General features: G+C 35.1%; 1 protein-coding gene across 2 annotated transcripts in view; it reads left to right on the forward strand.

Annotated features, from left to right (window-relative positions):
- Positions 1-22,746, forward strand: part of LOC106083333 (elongation of very long chain fatty acids protein 7) — a 38,713-nt gene that overhangs the window by 12,176 nt on the left and 3,791 nt on the right. The window contains exons 2-3 of one of the 2 annotated variants that reach the window (XM_059361940.1): positions 8,789-8,825; positions 22,594-22,671. In XM_059361940.1, the coding sequence (XP_059217923.1) occupies positions 22,614-22,671 (58 nt within the window). In that variant the 5' untranslated portion in view covers positions 8,789-8,825; positions 22,594-22,613. The remainder of the gene's footprint in view (positions 1-8,788; positions 8,826-22,593; positions 22,672-22,746) is intronic. The other variant, XM_013246273.2, reaches the window with a different exon arrangement.

Consider the following 22,746-nt stretch of genomic DNA (forward strand, 5'->3'; position numbering starts at 1 on the left):
ATCTCTCGATTTAAGGTTTTGGGGCCATAAAGGGCGAATTTATTGTCCGATTTTGCCGAAATTTGGGAAAGTGAGTTGTGTTAGGCTTTTCGAAATATTTCTGCAACTTGGCCCAAATCGGTTCAGATTTGGATATAGCTGCCATATAGACCGATATGTCGATTTAAAGTCTTGGCCCCATAAAAGACGCATTTATAACCAAATTTCACTGAAATTTGACACAGTGACTTATGTTAGGCCCGGCCGATTTTTGGATATCCTTTTACTTGTTTAAAATTAATAGCATTCGTCCTTGAACCAAAAAAGAGACTTTTGCACAATTTTACGACAATCGGACAGAAATGCGAGCTGTACCTTGATTATAAGAATAAATCGACAGACAGACCGACATGGCTAAATCGAATCAGTGATTCTAAGCCGATCGGTATATTTATCAATGAGTCTAGATCTTTTAGCGTTGCAAACACAGTTGTAATACTCAGTACGACAGTGTTTCGTATTAAACCCATTGAAAAAAGTCCACTACGATATATAACTTATTCTAGATTAAGTAAACTTAGAAATTTGTACTTTGAATTGGACTCGTATACAAACATAATAGTGAGGAAATGCTGAAGTCGAGCGGAGACAAGTTGTGTGTATTTATATTTCTATTTGACAAACATTGAAATCGAGTACAAGATATATATGGGAATTATAATGTAATATAAAGAATTTAAATCGTTTCTCACATGTGCTAAAGGAAAGTCTAAGAGACATTTGTGCACGCATTAGGTTTAAAATTAAGCTTCCAATTTGCCCATTTAAGGCCTTATGGTTTGCAATATGTCAGTTGGTGCGACTAGATTATAAGCGAATGAAAAGTTTCATTAATTATTAATTATTTGCTTTTGAGCAATTTGTTGATTCAATGTCAACACTCTTGTAATAACAACGGGGGAAACGAATTCAAATAGATGTATAGAATGGACAAGTGCCTGTCATAATCGATCAATCACTAATAGATTTTTTTGAAATATATTTTTTTTTTCTTATTTTGTGCTGAACAGTTTTGGAGAAGTCTTGATACAAATGTAAATATTTTTGTATATACCAACCACACTATGTTATGTACTTTTAATATATTTGAATTAGATTTTCTTTGTTGAAATATAGAAAGATTGCAGAAAGCAGTCACTCACATTACCTATGCCAAACACGTTGAAATGTATTAGAAACGCTTAAAGCAGTCCCCAGAATTTTTTCGGATTTCTAAGGCGACAGGAAGAGGCGATAGAATTATTACGTGAAACTAACTTTGTTGAGGTTCTCATGCGGACAATGAAAGCCCAGCCGATTATGGATCGAACATGAAATACGTACGTCAAGTGTTATGCATGAATGAGTGAATGAAAGAATGAATAAGTTAGCTAGAAGTATGAACATCTAATGCTGAGCAGTACACATCGCATACCATATCAGTCACCTAATCATTCGATATTTGATGGGTACTCGCAAGTGGGTGCATTTCCAAGCTGTTTTTTTTACCAAATAATCAAAACCTTCTTGGCACCATTTTAGTTTATGCATCAATGTGGAAACAGATTTTTTTTATGGTACATATAAGTTTTAGTGAGAATTGTTATAAACATTTTTTTGTTTGTTCATATTGGCCATTGAATGATGCTTCTTATGTTCACACTCCATGACAGCGTTATTTTTCGTCTCACGTAATGCCTTTATGACATTCGTAACACATTTTCGCTCGTCAGCTGATGATTAATCCCGTAACTAAGTAAATAAGGTATTGAAAGATTTCAAATAAAAATTTTAATTTCAAAATACTTGAATGGAAGACAACATTTGCAGTGAATGCGAGTACGTGATCGCTTCTTTGTGATATCAACATGTAAATGTTTATGTAAATAAATCATATCAATTGACACGTGACATGTAAGACACAAAAATGAAGCTGCCTTCGCCAGACGGGACATGTTGCAATGGCAATTTTGTGACATTCACAAATTTTACAGTTTTACCTCATTATAATTTAAACATCTGTAAATGTCTTTTTATCTGCGAGAAATAGCATTTGGCAATTGCTCGAGAAATAATAAATAAAATTATACTAAGATGAATATAAAGTTGAAAGTTAAATTAAAACATGCAGGGCAAAATACTTCCAAAATAAATTTTTGTTTTGAATGGGTTAAGGGAATTGATCATATCGAAATTAACAATTTTGCCTGCTATATAAAGACATAGGAACATGATCACTTTAACGCGTTATATATTTTAGTGTGTTTTATTTGATGGTTCTTATAATAAAAAAATACATTTATGGCAATAAGCGTGTTACGGCGACCTGTCATAACGCCAAACGATCATAAGGTCCAAAATCAATGTTGGGCTTTATGACCGCGGTATGGCGGTCATAACGATGAAATAGGGCATTAAGACTGCCCATATATCGGTCATAAGGCCCAGAAAAAGAGAACACAATGCCCATGTTTTAATTTGTGGCGCTACGAAGCAACCCGCAATGAAATAACCTCCAAAGCAAACAATTAAATAACCAGCGAAAGTAAATTGGGGAAAATTTTTATTTTTTTTTTTTAATTTTATTTGGGCTTATATCGCTGATACTGTTTGGAGATTATTTCATTATGAAATAATTCCCAAATAATAAAATGAAACAATTTCAAAAAAAGTTTAGTAATTTTTTTATTTTTTTGGCGGGCTATTTCTGTTAGTTAAAACCAAAAGTTTTATCGAATTTTAGTTGAAAAATGATTAATAGAAATACCGTTATAACTTGGTTCCGAGTCCAGTATAAGGCATTGGAGTAATATATTTGAGTATTACTATCAGTTCAAAGTTAAACCTGAAGCGAAGTACAACTGATTATGGAATTTGAAATCATTGCCGTGTTTATATCGCCGATACTTTAGTATTACTATCAGTTCAAAGTTAAACCTGAAGCGAAGAACAAATTATTATGGAATTTGAAATCATTACCGGTAGACGAAGCAGCAGCAAATTGTTGCATATTCCCAGTGAAGGGCAATTAAATGATAGAAAATCTGCATATAAAGAAAAGGTTTATTAACCCTTTGAGGACGAATGGGACATATACTATATCCTATATTGTATTTTTGCTCTAAAATCCATATTTAATAATGGATTTTTGAAAATTTGCATTTAATCGATAGAGAATCAATAAAATTCGGTCAAAAACATTGAATATAATTTTCCCGTTTCGTTTTGGTAAGATGTCCAACACAAAAATTTGCATTATTTTTTTCATTAATAAAAATTAGCTCAATTTTTAGTATTATTAGAGTCAATGTCTCCTTCTTCAGTAACTTTTCACCTTAATTGGTTTGGTGATGTTCTTTTACCTTTACACTTTCTAGTCGTCCTCAAACGTAACCAATCATCATCAAATCAGTTTTTGACTTGAAAATTTTTAAGATCATAAAAATATACAAAAAACGGTAATTAATGGACAAAGCAACCAAATTAACTTAATTAGAGCGTTAAAGTGTTTAACGAGATGCAGTTTTCTTTTGGAAAAGTTAGCTAACGTAATAGCAACGGCCCAGTCCCGATTTTAATATTTTTGACTTGCCAAGGCCAAAATTAAAGGCGGACAATCTTTTTTATATGGGGTGGGAAGAATATTTTTACTAGTCTCGCCTCAAAAAGTCGATTTCCGAGGCTATTTGATATATATCCTGATTGTTTTCACATTCTTAGTCGATCCATGCTTCCCCCGCCTTTCCCCGTACGAAGGAAAAAATCTTTTAGCCTCAAATTTGCACAGGATTTTTTTTTTTTTTTATATATGAAAGTGGTTATTGCGAATGGAGCTTGTAAATAATATTATATCCCAAAATCCTCAGATTTCGCTTTTTGAGCCCCTATGAGCCTTAAGATTTATCCAATTTGGCTGGAGTTTACGATTCATAGTACACTAACTATCTCCAGTAGCCAAACCAGATAGTTCTTTGAATAGATATAGCCCCGAATTTGTTTCTTGAGCCCCCAGATAACAAAATTTTTCATCGGATTTGACCGATTTTTGTTACATAAGTAAGCCCAAAGCTAACTGATCTCCTTCTTACTTCCTTTTAGTAATAGGAATCTCACGATCCGGGTTACCTCATAGGATTTTCGCGGTCCTATCGACCGTTTCGCTGTTCCACAGGGTTGCATGCGCTTTCGTCGCCCACGCCTTTAACGGCCGTCGACTCGAAAGGCTTCGGGTTTACCAAGTTTATCGTTACCAAGCGGTGGTTCTCTAGCCTTCACTGCCGAATAGTCTGCCCTGTCATTACTCCTTACTCTGTTCGTGACCTTACAGTCCTGGTTTTTCTTGCACTTGTGGCCATTTTACTGTCCGTAAAGATGGTCATACTCGACATCCTCGCATTAGTACCACACCACTTCACGCATTCCGTGATCGCCCGGATCTCCGCCTGCAGGATCGTATTATGGTCAGACAGTTTAAAACTGATCTCAGTTCCTGGGTTCTCAATATAGACCCTCAGGCCCACTCTGTCTCCTAGCTTTGATCCATACCTCAAACTTACATTCATCACTAAACAAAACATTGTTTAAGAATGGTTAGTTTATTATTTTTGTATTTCGTATAACTATTAAATTTGAAGATGAAATAATTTTTTTTGCATCAAATGCTTTTCTACACTTCATTTTGAACCTTACTGTATATCCCACCACGCCCACTACCCTTACAAGTTTTTATCTATGGCAGTCTAAACAGACTGCACGATCTGATTTATTTTAAATTTTAAGCAATATTCGAAAACGTTTTTTTGCTTAAATATTTGCCTTTGAGGACGAATGGGACATATATATTCCATGATTTTTTTCATAGAAGGAGCAAAATTTTTACCATTTGGTGACACTTTACTTAGTAAATAGGACTATTCTAAGAACGAATATGCAAAAAAAAAAAAAAAAAACAATACTTTATGTAGGGGTTTATTCTTCTTCCTCAAAGGTTTAAAAAACCTACAATCCATTGTTTATTACAAATAAAAGAAAGAGGAAATATTTTAAAATTTGAGGCTTTTGATGAAAACGCATTTTCCACAGGATCAAAAAGACACTCGAAACTAGGAATATTGAGGTTGATCAAAGTAACGTAGGGGATATTTCTGGCATTACTATAGAAGGAGGAGGACAATCTAGCGCTCCAACTGGCCATAAATAGCCTATTAAGGATGCTGACTAAGGAGGGATTTGCTAAGCAGACCATGATACTCGTATAATACTTCTAAGGGGTAAAGATTCGAATCTGCTATGGAGAAGGGCCGAAAGGGTCTTTCTTTCTTTGGAATCTCAATGAAGACTGCAATATGCCTGTTCACGAAGAAGACGAAGGTGGGACCATTTGATGCACCACGTTTCCTTAATAAAACGATTTCGATATATGACAAGGAACAGATAAATATTTGACAGTGATCTTCGACAGGATACTGAATTAGAAGCGTACAGATGCGGCTCACAGATATTGGTCAATATATAGATGGCCCGTGGGCTCGAAATGGGGCCTGAATCCGAGGATATTCCACTGGCTATACAGAAGCGGGATTATCCCAATACTTTCTTACCCCTCGGTAGTTTGGTGGACTGCGATGCAGAAAAAGTGCAACGTAAGAATAATGCAACAGGTTTAGAGAACATGTTGCCTTGGAACAGAGTTATGAGAACCACGCCCAACAGGGCACTGGAGACTATTCTAAATATTCGATCCATAGACATACAGTTTAAGTGTGAGGCTAGGAGGCTTAGGGCTATGGGAGAATGGATAGAGGTTAGAGTGCAGGTCTCAACATCGCGGTACAGTCGAGGCAACGATATATATGGAAGAGGTTTCCGATCGGATACCTCAGACGACGCTTAAGGTCGAGTGGGAGGCACAGCCTTGGATTGACGGAACTCTGGTATTGCCAGTTGGAAGATCATGTTACACGGATGGATCAAAGCTAGAGGACAGAGTGGGTCTGCGGGTCTACATTGAGAACGCATTGACTAAAATCTGTTTTAGACTGCCTGACCACAATACGGTCTTGCAGGCGAAGATCCGTGCGATCACGGAATGCGGGAGGTGGTGTGGTGTTAATGTGAGGAAGTCGAATGTGAACATCATAAACTGGCCATCAGAACAATAACAACAGTAAGACGACGAAAATCCTATGAAGAGATCCGGGTTGTGAGAAGACGAGAATATTACTTAAAGAAATTAAGAAGGAGGTCTGTATAGCTTCCAGTATAGCCAGTTCATGTCTGGTATACATGAACCAACTTAGGGGGGTGGTATGGAAAACGATTTGTGATTTCGTAAGTAGCACAGAGTTTCTGACTTAAGTTTTATTTTTTTCGAGGTTACTTTTAATATTTAGAACGTGCAACAGGCCGAGTACTGTATACATAATGAATGACGAGCCCTTTCACAAAATTGGAACCAATGTTCCCCGTTTCATGCTCGTTACACCTGCTTCATGGGAGTAATCAATGGTCATGTTCCAAAATTAGCATAATGATGAACTAAATACATATTACCCATGCATTAAGTGCAAGCTTGCCAGGCTAGGAAAGAGTCTATAATTTCTTAGAAAACTATTGACGACAATGGCCACTTTGCATTAACATAATTTGCCACTGCATAGCATATTCAATTAATATTAAAAAAAGTGTAAAAGTTCTGCCATAGCCACATGCTAATAAATAGCACCCTACAATGGTCTACTCTGTCGGTGTAGATCACATGTTCGACACACATGTATTGTAGATAGTTACTCGTACTTTGGACGTCATCAAAAAAACCACAATTTGCCATATACGAGTTTGTGTCGATTTCTGTCTGTTGCTTTTGCTAGGACAACATGCCTTGAATACCTAATTTTTTCTGCGCCATCGATCGCCTGTCTGGCTGAATGTTTCTGCTTCAGTTTTGTTCATCATTTTCAGGCAACTGCAAAATTTAACTATGAATTGTTGTTCCAAGTTATCTTCCGCATATTTATTCGAAAAACAAATGCTAGAGCCATTCTGGGAAACATACCTATGGGCCCTTCAGGCAAACAGGCTAAATACCACATGGGTAATTCTGTTTTAATACTACAAATATTCTAATATTTAATGAATGGCTAATATTTAATTAAATATATTGATATTTTATTTGGACATATGTATGCTTTTAATGGTTTTTTCTGCTCAATTGATCTACTATGCTAAGTGATTAGTATTTAAGGCGAATAAATTCGGGTTGCCTTATGGACTTCAAATTTATCTATTTCTAGAGTGCTATTAAGTTGGTTTTAATTCATGTTTTTGGTTATTCAATTTGAGCCTTGTTTGGAATAATGATTGTATAGTTAAATGCACCGATTTCTTCCAGTTGAACGTGTTCTTTATTTTAATTTAGTTCACGCATTAATGATACTCAATTTAAGTAATTGAATAGTACTTAAAAATATGAAAATAGCTATAAACAAAAAATCGTGCAATTTGGAAGCAAATGTAGCTAAAATTCTAGTCAAGGAAGTTGAATATCATTCGTACATTCAATTTGGTAGAAGGAAGAGGAATAATAAAACAAATTAGAACTACTCTTTTGCGATGTTGCACTTTAACTACTCCTGTAATCTTCACCTTTGTTTTGGAATGCATAGTTTTATACCCTACACCACCCCTGTTGTACAGGGTATTAGAAGTTTTTGTTTGCAACGCGAAGAAGGACAAGAGCTAGACCCATTGACATCGTATATATACGACTCAGAATCACTTTGTGATTCGATTTAGCCATGTCCATCTGTCCGTCGGTGAGTCCATTTATTCTTGTAATCAAAGTGCAGGTCGTATTTGTTGTACAATCATCATGAAATTTTGCACATATCACTTTTTTGACCCAAGGACGGACGCTATTGATTTTGGTAAAAATCGGTTCAGATTTAGATATAGCTCCCATGTATATGTATCGGCCAATTTGCACTTAAATGGCCGTAGTAGCTACAATTTTCAACCGAAATGCACAAAATTTGGCACAGATTGTTTTGTGGCTGATTTATATACATTTACAAGATTTCATCAAAATCGGTTCATATTTAGATATAGCTCCTATATATATGTATCGCCCGATCTGCACATAAATGGCCGTAGTAACTCTAATTTTCAACCGATCTGCACGAAATTCGGCACGGATTGTTTTGCTACTGATCTTAACATATCTACGGGATTTTACTAAAATCGGTTCAGATTTGGATGTAGCTCCCATGTATATGTAGCGCCCAATTTACACTTATAAGGCTGTAATAAACACAATTTGTAACCGATCAACACAAAATTTGGCACGGATTGTTTTGTTACTGATCTTAACATTATAATTGGCTCAAATTTGGATGTAGCACCCATACATATTTATAGCCGGATTTGCACTTATATGGCCGTAGTAACAACAATTTTCAAAAGATCTGTTTAAAAGTCAGCTCCGATTTAGATACAGCCCTCATATACATGAATATTTATATATTGCCCGAATTTATAATTGTAGGGTAGGTGTAGGCTCCGCTCGACTTTTGCCTTTCCTTACTGGTTTTATTTACTTAAAATAGCAAATTCACAATGCAATATGTGAACTATATATATTTAAAGGATAAGATTAACAAAAGGTTAATTAGTTTTATAAAATAAGGCAGCACAAATTAATAGGGAAAATTTTAGAATTATCCAACTATACAAAAATTAATTTGTTATATCTATTTGTTTTTATTTATTTCAGGTAAGAAGCCTAGTAAAATTTTCAAATCTATGGTAGCGTAAGTTGATTTGAACTTTTGACAAAATTTCAAAACCTAAAGTTTGGTATGGATAAATTACATTTTCCTGAACAAACGTATTTACCATTATACTGTACCAATCTATAAAAGAGAAAAATTTTTTTTTTAAGTAGAAAAAAGGATTTCCTCCAATTTTAACCTTTTTTTCCTCAATGAAAAAAACTAAGGAATATTATGGATAACCATAACCCGTGCCGATCCTGAGTGAAATTCTGAAACAAAGTACACATTTGTATGAAAGTGCGACATCAAAATCATATTCATCTTGGGATAAAGACACCACTAGAAATTTTTCACATTCACAATGAATGTACTTAGTATGGGTTGCTTTTTACCCGATCGGTTGACTTTTATACTTTTGAAAATCAGGCACTGACAGCAAAATTACATAGTATATATATAAAAAATGTAGAGACCGGTCCCTCGATTTTACTCCTTGAGCCCCTAGCATTGCAAATTTTGCCCATGAACATTCCACTAAGGAACATGGGCAAACTTCTCACATATCAATGAGTGCAGTCCGATTCAAGTTTAAGCTCAATGATTAGGGGCCTCCTTTTTATAGCCGAGTCCGAAAGGCGTGCGACACCTCTTTGGAGAGAAGTTTTACATGTCATAGTACCTCACAAATGTTTGCAAGCATTAGAAGGGTAAAACCACCGCTGAAACATTTTTTTTCTGATGGTCTCGCCAGGATTCGTACCCAGGCGTTCAGCGTCATAGGCGGACATGCTAACCTCTGCGTTACGGTGGCCTCCCTGAGCCCCTAGCATACTTATGTTTAATCCGACTTGCTATTTTATGGTATTTCAAGTTTATTATGTTCTCTTCCGCACAATCTCAAAAATGGACCCAATGGGTTTAATGTCATATAAACCGATCTGGCGATTTGCTTTTTATTATCCTTTAAACACAAAATTCTTGACAGATATTGTACAGTTGTGATCTCCAATAACCCCTTCATATTAAGCTCCTAAAAATTACGTTAATAGTTATGGACCCATATCAAACGATCCTCCCTTTTGACTTCTAATGCCTCCAAAGCCCATTCATTGTAAGATTTGATACCTATAAAATAATCTGTGCTAGTTTGTAAAATATTAAGCAGATTCTGACCTGATATAATTTATAGCTTTTGCAGTTAGTAAAGTTACTACAAATTTATTTGAGCTCGGTTCAGAGGTTAGCATGTCCGTCTAAGACCCTGAATTCCTGGGTTCGAACCCTGGCGAGAACATCAGGAAAAAAATTGTCTGCGGTAGTCGCCTCCTAATACTGGTGATAATTATGAGGTACTTTGCCACTTCTCGCCAAAGAGTTGTCGCTCTGAGAAAACGCTACACCTGCCTAAAATGGGTTAATGGAATGTTCATGAAAAAAAAAAAAAATTGCATTTGCATTACACATGTAACATTGTGTGTTACATTACCAAATTAAATATCATTATAGGTTAGGTTAGGTACGAGTTGCAGTCCTTTGCAGACTCACTTAGACAATTTCAAGTCCATTGTGATATCACAGTAGCGACAGACCAAGGCCTCTGGCGGGAATCGAACCCACGACCCCTGCACTAGGGGGGTCATTATAATATTGTGGAACAAAATTTCACACATGCGTATTTTCATAAATTACATAGAAAACGGAGCATATTATGAAAAACATGGGAAATTACCCACATTTTGGAAATTTTTATACCTACCATCATTAGAGGAGCTAGAAATATTTTCTAGGAGAGGACTTCAATTAAAGCTTTATTTTAGAAGCTTTATTTTAGTGATATCTCTCATTGACATTCTATGTCGATCTAGCCATGGCCGTCCGTCAGTGGAAATCGCGATAGCGATCTAACGATTAATAATTTCCGCTTGACATTTTGCACAGATGCTGCTAGTTGATGTAGGTCGTCGGGGATTGCAAATGCAACATATCGGTTCAGATTTGGTTTCAAAATTCTGGGGAAGGGTATAAAGTTTTTCTGTGGGAGCCAGAGGCCTTTCTATGCATATGTTCAGCACCATACGATACGAATCTAGTTAGTTTTTATAACCTCCACCATAGGATGGGGGTATACTAATTTCGTCATTCTGTTTGTAACTACTCGAAATATTCGTCTGAGACCCCACAAAACATATATATTCTTGATCGTCGTGACATTTTATGTCAACCTAGCCGTTTGTCCATCAGTTTGTCAAAAGCACGCAAAATTTTGAAGGAGTAAAGCTAGCCGTTTGAAATGTTGCAAAAATACTTCTTATTAGTGTAGATCGGTTGGGATTGTACATGGGCCATATCGGTCAATGTTTTGATATAGCTGCCATATAAACCGATCTTGAATCTTGACTTCTTGAGCCACTAGAGGGCGTAATTCTTATCCGATTTGAAAGAAATTTTGCACAAAGTATTTTGTTATGATATCTAACAATTGTGCCAAGAATGGTTCAAATCGGTCCATGATATAGCTGTCGTATAAACCGATCTGGGGACTTGACTTATTGAGCTTCTAGAGGGCGCAATTGTTACCCGATTTGGCTGAAATTTTGCATGACGTATTTTATTATGACTTTCAATAATTGTGCCAAATAAGGTTCAAATCGGTTCTTAACCCGATATAGCTGCCATATAAACCTATCTGGGATATTGACTTCTTGAGCCTCTAAAGGTCGCAACTATCATTCGATTTGCCTAAAATTTTGTACGACAGATCCTCTCATGACCATCAACATACCATTATGGTCTGAATCGGTTTTAAGCCTGATACAGCTCCCATAAAAATCTATATCTCTATTTTACTACTTGAGCCCCCAAATTGTGCAATTCTTATTCGAATTGGCTGACATTTTACACAGGTATACAACATATAATTTAATTGTGGTCCGAACCGGACCATATCTTGATATCGCTCTAATAGCAGGGCAAATCTCCTTTTTCGCCTAAGAAGAGATGCGGGGAAAAGCACTCGACAAATGCGATCCATGGTGGAGGGTATATAAAATTCGGCCCGGCCGAACTTAGCACGCTTTTCCTTGTTTTGTTTAACTTCGAAATATTGATCTGTGACCCCATAAAGAATATATGTATATTTTCGATCGTATTGACATTCTAAATCGATCCAGCCATGTCCGTCTGTCGAAATCAAGATAACTGGCGAACGTATAAAGATATGCGCTTGAAGTTTGCACAGATATATCTTATTGATGTAGGTCATTGGGGATTGCAAATGGGCTATATCAGTTCTGATTTGGACATTTAAATTATTCCATTGAGGAATAGCATGGATACTGCTCTCATATCAATGAGTGTTTTTCGATAAAATTTTAAGTTCAATGATAAGGGACCTCCTTTTTATTGCCGAATTTGAAGGGATCTTCGCAGAGCGGCACCACTCAGTAGTGAAGTTTACTCGGCTGATTACCAAGGAGGGGGAAACCAAAAAATTTTCTGATGCTGTCGCTTGGATTTGAACCAAGGCGTTCACCGTCGGAGGCGGATTTGTTAACCTCTGAGCTACGGTGGCCCCTTATTTAGATAAAGATCCCATATAAACCGATCTCCCGATTTGAGATCTTGAGCCCCTTGAAGCCGATGTGTCATAGATATTGCATGTGCTTTTCTCTTAGGACTGCCAGCAGCTGCCAAGTACGATCCAAATCGGTCTATAACCTGATATTGCTTCCATAAACACCGATCTCATGATTTAAGTTTTTGAGCCCCGGGTATCCACAATTGTTGTCTGAGCTTGCACATTGTGTTCTATTATGACTTCCCATATGTGTGAAAGTATGGTTCAAATCGATGTATAATATGATATGCTCCTATATGAACCGATCTCCTCGTTAGTATTAATTACCCAAAGAAGCTTAAATTTTAGCCTGAAGTAGTACCCATAGGCATTTAACAAAGTTAATTTTTGTAAATTTTTAGTACAATCCATTGTTGTGTTTTCCCATTACTCGGCCCGGTCGAACTTAGCACGTTTTTACTTGTTTGTATTTATTTGATTTTAAACTGATAACGGATAACTGAGTTGTTTGCCAAAAATGTTTAATAATGTAGTGTGGCTAAAGAAAGTTTTCTTTCGAGATATTAAGAAATGCAAAAATCTTATGTTTAAAGTAAACGATGGAAAATGAATTTCCCCACCACCTTCTAGAAATCATGCCATTTTTTCGTTTGTTTTAAGAGTTGAAGTTAAACGAACTATGTTATTTGTTAAGATGATAAATGTTTGGGGAGCTTATAAAAGAAAGTACACAATTCAATAGTCAATGTTTGAGAAGCTAAAAAATTTACTCTCACAAAAATTCAAGAATTGGTAATTATAGGCTATAATTATTTGACCTAATTTTGTTAGTTGGTTTCTGTAAAAAATTAAAATGCTTTTAAAAAGATCCGGTTTGTGAACAAAAATAAGATGATCTCATGAAATGTAGAACAAATGTATAAAAAGGAAGGTTCCCTGCTTCATTTACAACAGACCGTTATTAAAATGTGAAACTTAATTTTCATAAAAGACTTGCTTCTAAGCCAGTTGCTTATAGAAAAAACCCTTAACTCTACTTACACCTATCTCTATGAGAATATAAAGAATTTTTGTGTGTCAAGGTCTTTCTATATAACAAACATAGTACGCATATAGTCACATATTAGCATCTTCCCTTCTAGAATTTTAAGTTTGAAACAGAACTTTTAAATAAGTCTTTCTGTTCTCAAAGAACTGGTTGTTTTAGTTAACGTCTCACCAGCCATATTAGCGCCCAACATTCCACAATATTTGTACAAAAGATATTCAAAATATATTTATTAATAGCACCTCTCAATGTTAAATATCAATTAAGCCCAGCTTCACGAGTACGCATTTGTATGCCATTGGTGGCTGGTTGTCTTTGGCGGATTACCTTTCGATTCTTGAATTGACTTTGTTTCCGCTTCTTCCGCAGAGAAGAATCATAATCAATATCCAATAGCATCGAAACTAGTGTGTGTGTGTGTGTAGCGTTGACCTTGTTTAAAACCAAGATACAATTGAAACTAGTCGGGTTTACCACTTGTGTCAACACTTACACTTGCCTGCCATCTTGGTAGCCAGTACAATGATCGCTTATTTGACCCTTAATCGCAGAGTCTCAAAAATCTCTTGCAAAGATTTGAAGTTCGTTGAACCACACTATGAACCATTGTAATAATGTATCGAAAGGTGGGGAGGGTGGGGGCTTTCTGAAATAATTAATAACCCAGTGTTTGTTTGAATTGAGCTATGAAATGTAAATTAGGTGCATGAATGAATATTCCATCATCAAATTCGCTTTCATTACTGACTTACTGAAAAGCTTCCGCATAATTTATTATTGGTCATCATCATCATTTGATTTAATGTGTGTTTTTGTTTAATCATTGAATAATGAAAGAGTTTCGGAAAGACCAGTTCATTTTGGAAGTTATTCACTTCTTTTCTTTGTAAACAATGTCTAGTCGAATGCCGTTACTTGTCTAAAATATGGGTATCGTAGAGATACATACATGTTAAAAATTTATATTGCGGAAATGACAAATTCGCACATGACATTCCTTACTATTTAATCTCGATGAATGTTATTTTAGGCTACTAACTTTCCATTCATCCTGATTTCATGTGGCTTGAGTAAGATATCACTAAAAAGGATCAGAATCTACCTACAAACAATGATTGTTTTAAACGTTGTAGATTTCTAAGGGTTCTAAATGGAATCGGCGGAAATGGTCTATATGGTCACAAAAATAAAACATAAATTTAGATTGATAACTCAACATTCACTTATTGTATGATGCTGACTTCATTTTTGCAAATGCAAATTTGCCCATGAACATTCGGGAACAGGGGCAAATCTCTCACAAATCAATGAGTGCTCCGATTCAAGTTTGAGCTCAGTAGTAAGGGACCTCCTTTTAATAACCGAGCCAGATCGGCTTGCCTTAGTGTGACACCTCTTTGTGGAGAAGTCGCAAATGTCACCGGCATTTTCAACTACAGTTAAAAATTTTTTCCTGATGTTCTCGCAAGGATTCGAACCCATGCGTTCAGCGTCATAGGCGGACATGCTAATCTCTGCGCTACGGTGGCCTCCTCATTCTTAGGTCTGCTAATTTTGACACCATTTTGTAGATGGCTATTGAAGGTCAACCGATTTGAATGAAAGTTACTATGGAATGTTTTATAACCCATCTGAATGCTTCCGCTAAATTTAATCAAAATCGATTTAGATTTGCAAACAGTTCAAGATTTGGCCATAAGTGACAGATAAACATGTAGTTTATCAACGAATTTCATTTTAGGACTAAAAAAACTAAAAAGTTTCGAACTTTGGAGTTTGCGTCGGCACGGCTTATGGTTAACCATGATATTTCGTAGTTTGGTTACTGAGATCAAAAGGACAAAAATGGGGGTATGCTTTTCACTATTACAAAAAGAGTCGTTTTATAGCGTGGGACAGTCTAATGTACTCATAACGAAATATCGCTGAAGCCAGAAGAAAGGTCAAGAATGAAGATCGGCAATAAGAGAGTGGGTTGTAAATACAGTTGTGTAGTTCGCGAAGGAACTAGTTTCGTTGAAAGTATCACTGTTCGTTGAAAGAATCATTCAAAAAAAGTTAATAATTACCTGTTAACTGTTCTCTCTTTTTAAACCCTTCAGCATAGATAATAGATGCATTAGTTTCCTCATTTCGTTTAACTCCTTGAAATGTTGGTTTTCGACCCTATAACGAATGTACATATTCTTGATTGACATCACGTTTCAAATCTATCTGGCCCTGCCCGACCATCCGAAATTTTGCACATGCGAGCTTTGTAGTAAAATACAATACAAATGAGATATTAAAATTTGGAGCAAGGCAGTAAAGGCCAAGCATACCGTAAAAAGCGGCCGAAATATATTTGGGAGAAAAGTATAAATGTGTAACATAAAATTATTTCCTTGTGAAATTATGGTTTCTTGAGGCTTACGTAAAAAAAGCGCTATAAGGCAAATAATAAAATTTTAAATTCTGACACTTATTTTCGATACATCTTTCTTAACTTGGACTTTCAATCAGAGTATTTGTTTCTCATTTTCTTCAAAACCGGCAGGTTCATATTTAAATTTCAAATATTGGATTTAAAACATTAGATAAGATATGAGTCTATATGGTGTTTGTATATACCATGACACATCGCCAATATTCGTCATTATTGAAAAGTTTCCCATGAACATTCCATTTTAGAACAGAGGGCAAACTTCTCATATATCAATAAGTGCAATTCGATTAATGTTTTTAAGCCGAGTCCGTCGGGAGAAGCTTTTGCATGGCTGCATAGTACCTCACAAATGTGGCCAGCATTATTTAATTCAATTCAATATCAAACGCCTTTATATCTTGAATAAGATGTAGTATTGCTTAAAAAACGAAGAAAGTTCACTATTCATTCCGTATGGTAGCGATAAGAGTACTTTAGTATAAATTGTTTTATCGGCCAAATTGATGTATAGTTTGGTATAGGTCATCTCCAAACTTTTTCTATCTATGGAAAAAATGCTCTACCACGTTCTAACTCAATAGCTTAATTTTCAAAGAATGGTAAAGTATATAAATTTAAAAAAATTCCGCTAACAAATCAAGTTCTTTCGTCTATCAAACAAAAAATATGGACATTTATTAGATACATTTTTTTAAGCTTGTCAACCTAAAAGGTAATATTTTCTGTATTTTAATAGCCTCCCTTGAACTTAAGAACATCTTGAAAATGTGATTGGTGACTACAAAAAGCAAATTGATGAAGTTCATTATTATCCACTAAAAAACTTGATTGTCAAAGGAGCCAACATTCTGCAAAGGCGTGGCAGCGTAAATGCTAACCGAAAAAGCTCCAATGTATCGAAATTGGTGCTTAAAGACGAACATAACGTTAAATTTTGGCAATTTTGATAATGTACAAAAGTATGGCTTTGTCTTTAGCATGTAGAAGTTTGATCGTCCGCCCGCTCTTGCCTGTGCTTCAGTCTTCTGTCTTGAAAGAATTTTAAATGAAGTTTATGAACAAGAGATGACTGCCTTGACTTCTATCTTGAATCTCGAATTCTGTTTAGTTGGTTCGTTTAGTGCGATTAGTTGTTTTTCATTTCGCTTATGGTGCAAATACTTGTTTGAAGCACGAACTAAGTATTCATTCACCTCCATTTCAATCAAACGGTTCGTCTGTTCTCCAAAGCACATGGCAGTAGGTAAGTTCTAAGAATTTCAAAATACATTACATGCGTCCACGCCGAACGAAGAAAAAGAATTTGGTGTGATAAAAGTTAAAAATTGCAAGGTGTATTAGAATTGTGTTGCGTTGGGATTTAGAAAAAATACAAAGAATGAGAAAACGAACTTAAGCTGAAAACTTAAATTTCAATCGGGAAATCGGGAATAAAATATTTAATTATGTATTTAAAATATTACAGTGAATAGCCTTCAAAACATAAAATTTAAAATGCTAAGAAATAGAATTAAGTGAGAATTCCGTTTGTAACACCTCGAAATTATCGTCTTAGACCCCGTAAAGTATATATATATTCTTGATCGTCATGCCATTTTAAGTCGATCTAGCCATGTCCGTCCGTCCGCCTGTCTGTCGAAAGCACGCAAACTTTCGAAGGAGTAAAGCTAGCCGCTTGGAATTTTGCACAAATACTTTTTATTAGTGCAGGTCAGTTGGGAATGTAAATGGGCCAAATCGCTCCATGTTTTGATATCGCTGCCATATAAACCGATCTTGGGTCTTGATTTCTTGAGCCTCTAGAGGGCGCAAATTTTCTTGAGCCGATAGAGCACGCAATTCTCATCCGATTTGGCAGAAATTTTGTACAACGGCTTCTCTCATGACCTTCAACATACGTGTCTAATATGGTCTGAATCGATCGACAGCTTGATACAGCTCCCATATAAACCTATCTCCCAATTTTGTTTTTTGAGCCCCTACGAGGCGCTCAAATATTACACAATGACGAATGAACTGAAATATTACACAATGACTTCAAGAATGTTCAGCATTCATTTATGGTCCGAATCGGACTATAACTTGATATAGCTCCAATAGCAATTCGTATCCAATTTGTCTAAAATTTGGCACATATCGTTTTGGTAAGGTATTCAACAACTGTGCCAAGTAGGGTTTTAATCAGTTCATAACCTGATATAGCTGCCATTTTAACTGATCTCCCGATAACAATTCTTGACCCTCTAGAGGGCGCAATTCTTATCCAATTTGGATAAAAAATTGTTCACACGTTGTTTTGGTATGACTTCCAGCAACCTAGTATGGTCTAAATCGGTTCATAATCTGATATTGCTCCCAAATAAACCCATCTCCCAATTTGACTTTCTGAGTCTTTTACTTGTTTGTCATACCAACTATTCGAAACTCCGTCATTCCATTTAGGTTCTGGTATAACTGCATCGCTTGCAGTAACTATTACAGTCATGGCAAGGAACCAGCTTCATCGCCAAACACGCCATCATTAGAAACCCCGCAACTATGAAGCAAACTAACTAACACTTTTTCAACGACAGACAGTTGCCACTGGTCGTGCAATTGACAAGCACCAAAATATATTTCGATCTTAAAAAATACTGCCATTGAACTCAAATCTTAGAAAACTCTTTATTTACCAACAATATTTACTTGTAATGCAAAAGGAACAGGTGCGGCTCACATGTAAGCATTTTGACCTTTAAGTTGCAAAGTACCTACTGATAGTCAAAATAGTTGAGGATTCAAAAAACATTCAAGTAAACAATAATAATAAATCTATAAAACTACACAGTTTTGCAAGTACAACTGAGGCTGGATTTCATTCTACAAAGGAAAGGCGTATCGAATATATTTTCAGACCAACGAGGTAGTTCAGGGAGTAGTTTGCATATCGTTCTTTATTCTCTTTTCAACGAGTCCTAGTATTTATTTGTCTGATCATATTACAGTCTCTAAAGTTAAGCTACACAAAAAAAATGAAAAAACTATGTTCAATTAAGAAATTTGTACATTCAATTAAAAAATTTGCTGAAATGGGAATTTTTATTGTTGATTACCAATTTTGCAGTTTGAATTTATGATAAGCTCAAAAATCCAATTAAAGAGGTTATATTAACTCAGTAAACTATTCATTGAAATTTGTCATTTATTTTAATTAACGTTTTTGCTGTTTTAATAAAAGTAAATAACTTTTATTTTTCATATTCATAAATTACTTTTTATTTCTTTGGATTAAATTGCGTATTAAACATGAAAAATATTGCTAAAAATTATGTACACTTTTTTAATGGCCCCAGGCTTTTAAAAAATGGAAAATTGCGCAATTTTTATTCGAAGTGGGTGAAATTTTACACAACGACGTCTACTATGTTCTTCAACACTTAGTTCAATTATGGTTCGGACCATCGGACCATAAGTTGATATAGGTCCAATATTATAGCAATTTTTTTCTTTTATCATATGTTTGCCTGAAAAGAGATACCGGGAAAAGAACTATACATATGCGATCCATGGTGGAGGGTATATAAGATTCGGCCCAGCCGAACTTTGCACGCTTTTACTTGTTTCGATTTTACTTAGACATTGAGAGGAGTTAGACTCATCGACAATATTGGTTAAATTTTAACATGTATCTTTGAGAAACAAATCTGTTTTATTGATGAAGTAATATTTTTATACTAACTGTGCAACATTTCCCGACAGTGAATAGCCTTCAAAACATAAAATTTAAAATGCTAAGAAATAGAATTAAGTGAGAATTCCGTTTGTAACACCTCGAAATTATCGTCTTAGACCCCGTAAAGTATATATATATTCTTGATCGTCATGCCATTTTAAGTCGATCTAGCCATGTCCGTCCGTCCGCCTGTCTGTCGAAAGCACGCAAACTTTCGAAGGAGTAAAGCTAGCCGCTTGGAATTTTGCACAAATACTTTTTATTAGTGCAGGTCAGTTGGGAATGTAAATGGGCCAAATCGCTCCATGTTTTGATATCGCTGCCATATAAACCGATCTTGGGTCTTGATTTCTTGAGCCTCTAGAGGGCGCAAATTTTCTTGAGCCGATAGAGCACGCAATTCTCATCCGATTTGGCAGAAATTTTGTACAACGGCTTCTCTCATGACCTTCAACATACGTGTCTAATATGGTCTGAATCGATCGACAGCTTGATACAGCTCCCATATAAACCTATCTCCCAATTTTGTTTTTTGAGCCCCTACGAGGCGCTCAAATATTACACAATGACGAATGAACTGAAATATTACACAATGACTTCAAGAATGTTCAGCATTCATTTATGGTCCGAATCGGACTATAACTTGATATAGCTCCAATAGCAATTCGTATCCAATTTGTCTAAAATTTGGCACATATCGTTTTGGTAAGGTATTCAACAACTGTGCCAAGTAGGGTTTTAATCAGTTCATAACCTGATATAGCTGCCATTTTAACTGATCTCCCGATAACAATTCTTGACCCTCTAGAGGGCGCAATTCTTATCCAATTTGGATAAAAAATTGTTCACACGTTGTTTTGGTATGACTTCCAGCAACCTAGTATGGTCTAAATCGGTTCATAATCTGATATTGCTCCCAAATAAACCCATCTCCCAATTTGACTTTCTGAGTCTTTTACTTGTTTGTCATACCAACTATTCGAAACTCCGTCATTCCATTTAGGTTCTGGTATAACTGCATCGCTTGCAGTAACTATTACAGTCATGGCAAGGAACCAGCTTCATCGCCAAACACGCCATCATTAGAAACCCCGCAACTATGAAGCAAACTAACTAACACTTTTTCAACGACAGACAGTTGCCACTGGTCGTGCAATTGACAAGCACCAAAATATATTTCGATCTTAAAAAATACTGCCATTGAACTCAAATCTTAGAAAACTCTTTATTTACCAACAATATTTACTTGTAATGCAAAAGGAACAGGTGCGGCTCACATGTAAGCATTTTGACCTTTAAGTTGCAAAGTACCTACTGATAGTCAAAATAGTTGAGGATTCAAAAAACATTCAAGTAAACAATAATAATAAATCTATAAAACTACACAGTTTTGCAAGTACAACTGAGGCTGGATTTCATTCTACAAAGGAAAGGCGTATCGAATATATTTTCAGACCAACGAGGTAGTTCAGGGAGTAGTTTGCATATCGTTCTTTATTCTCTTTTCAACGAGTCCTAGTATTTATTTGTCTGATCATATTACAGTCTCTAAAGTTAAGCTACACAAAAAAAATGAAAAAACTATGTTCAATTAAGAAATTTGTACATTCAATTAAAAAATTTGCTGAAATGGGAATTTTTATTGTTGATTACCAATTTTGCAGTTTGAATTTATGATAAGCTCAAAAATCCAATTAAAGAAGTTATATTAACTCAGTAAACTATTCATTGAAATTTGTCATTTATTTTAATTAACGTTTTTGCTGTTTTAATAAAAGTAAATAACTTTTATTTTTCATATTCATAAATTACTTTTTATTTCTTTGGATTAAATTGCGTATTAAACATGAAAAATATTGCTAAAAATTATGTACACTTTTTTAATGGCCCCAGGCTTTTAAAAAATGGAAAATTGCGCAATTTTTATTCGAAGTGGGTGAAATTTTACACAACGACGTCTACTATGTTCTTCAACACTTAGTTCAATTATGGTTCGGACCATCGGACCATAAGTTGATATAGGTCCAATATTATAGCAATTTTTTTCTTTTATCATGTGTTTGCCTAAAAAGAGATACCGGGAAAAGAACTATACATATGCGATCCATGGTGGAGGGTATATAAGATTCGGCCCAGCCGAACTTTGCACGCTTTTACTTGTTTCGATTTTACTTAGACATTGAGAGGAGTTAGACTCATCGACAATATTGGTTAAATTTTAACATGTATCTTTGAGAAACAAATCTGTTTTATTGATGAAGTAATATTTTTATACTAACTGTGCAACATTTCCCGACAATTGAATGTTCCTCGTAAATTTGCCAAATTTTGATGTTTAAATCACTTTGGTAATGGTAAAATTTTTATGAACTTCATCTGTGGTAAAGGATGGCTCTTTTACGCAAAAATTCAAAACTTATTTTAATCCAAAAATGCTTCGCTTACAGCAAAAAACGATTTTTAGACGAAAAGATGATTCTTTTTGTTTGTTTACATCTTGTGTCTCTTCTATTTGACAGAAAGCATAGCTACAAAATGCTTGGTTTGATTATTTCATTGGGAGGGCACCGTAGTGCAGAGGTTAGCAAGTACAATAAAATATGTATCCTTTAATTTGAGATTTTATAATATCCTAGATTTTACAAATTAACACAATATTTCTTTTTATAGAGTCCAATTGAGATGCCCTCAGCATTTGTGAGGGATAGTCACAGCACAAATATATTTTATGGTTCCGCTGAAAGTAATTTATTATTTTGTTTGTTTTTAATAAATTATTCAGATATAGACACGTCAGCCTTATGTTTACCTTCTATATACACAAAGGGGAAGTAAGAACTTGACCTTAAATTAAATTCTCATTAAAATACGTTACAATAAATATTTTACAATTAGTAATGAGCGCTGCTGAATTATACCAGCAGAGTTTTTATTTTACAATAAATCAGCATTAATAATATTTTTGTTTGCATTTTCGATTTAATTTTGTGTTTTTTTTTCATAATCCTATAATAGAAATGTTTTATTTTTTATCTCTTTCAGCTATTCATAAGTAAAACAAAATGACGACCTACATGAGGGAAATAAACGAGCGCTATATGAGTCTCTCCAAAGGAGTTGGTAAGTTAGAAATTAAAACGAAAACTTTTCCTAATTATTTTGGTGCACAAAATAAAAAAACATGTAAAATGTTTA

The sequence above is a fragment of the Stomoxys calcitrans genome, chromosome 2, assembly GCF_963082655.1.
Source record: "Stomoxys calcitrans chromosome 2, idStoCalc2.1, whole genome shotgun sequence".
NCBI classification, from domain to species: Eukaryota; Metazoa; Arthropoda; class Insecta; order Diptera; family Muscidae; genus Stomoxys; species Stomoxys calcitrans.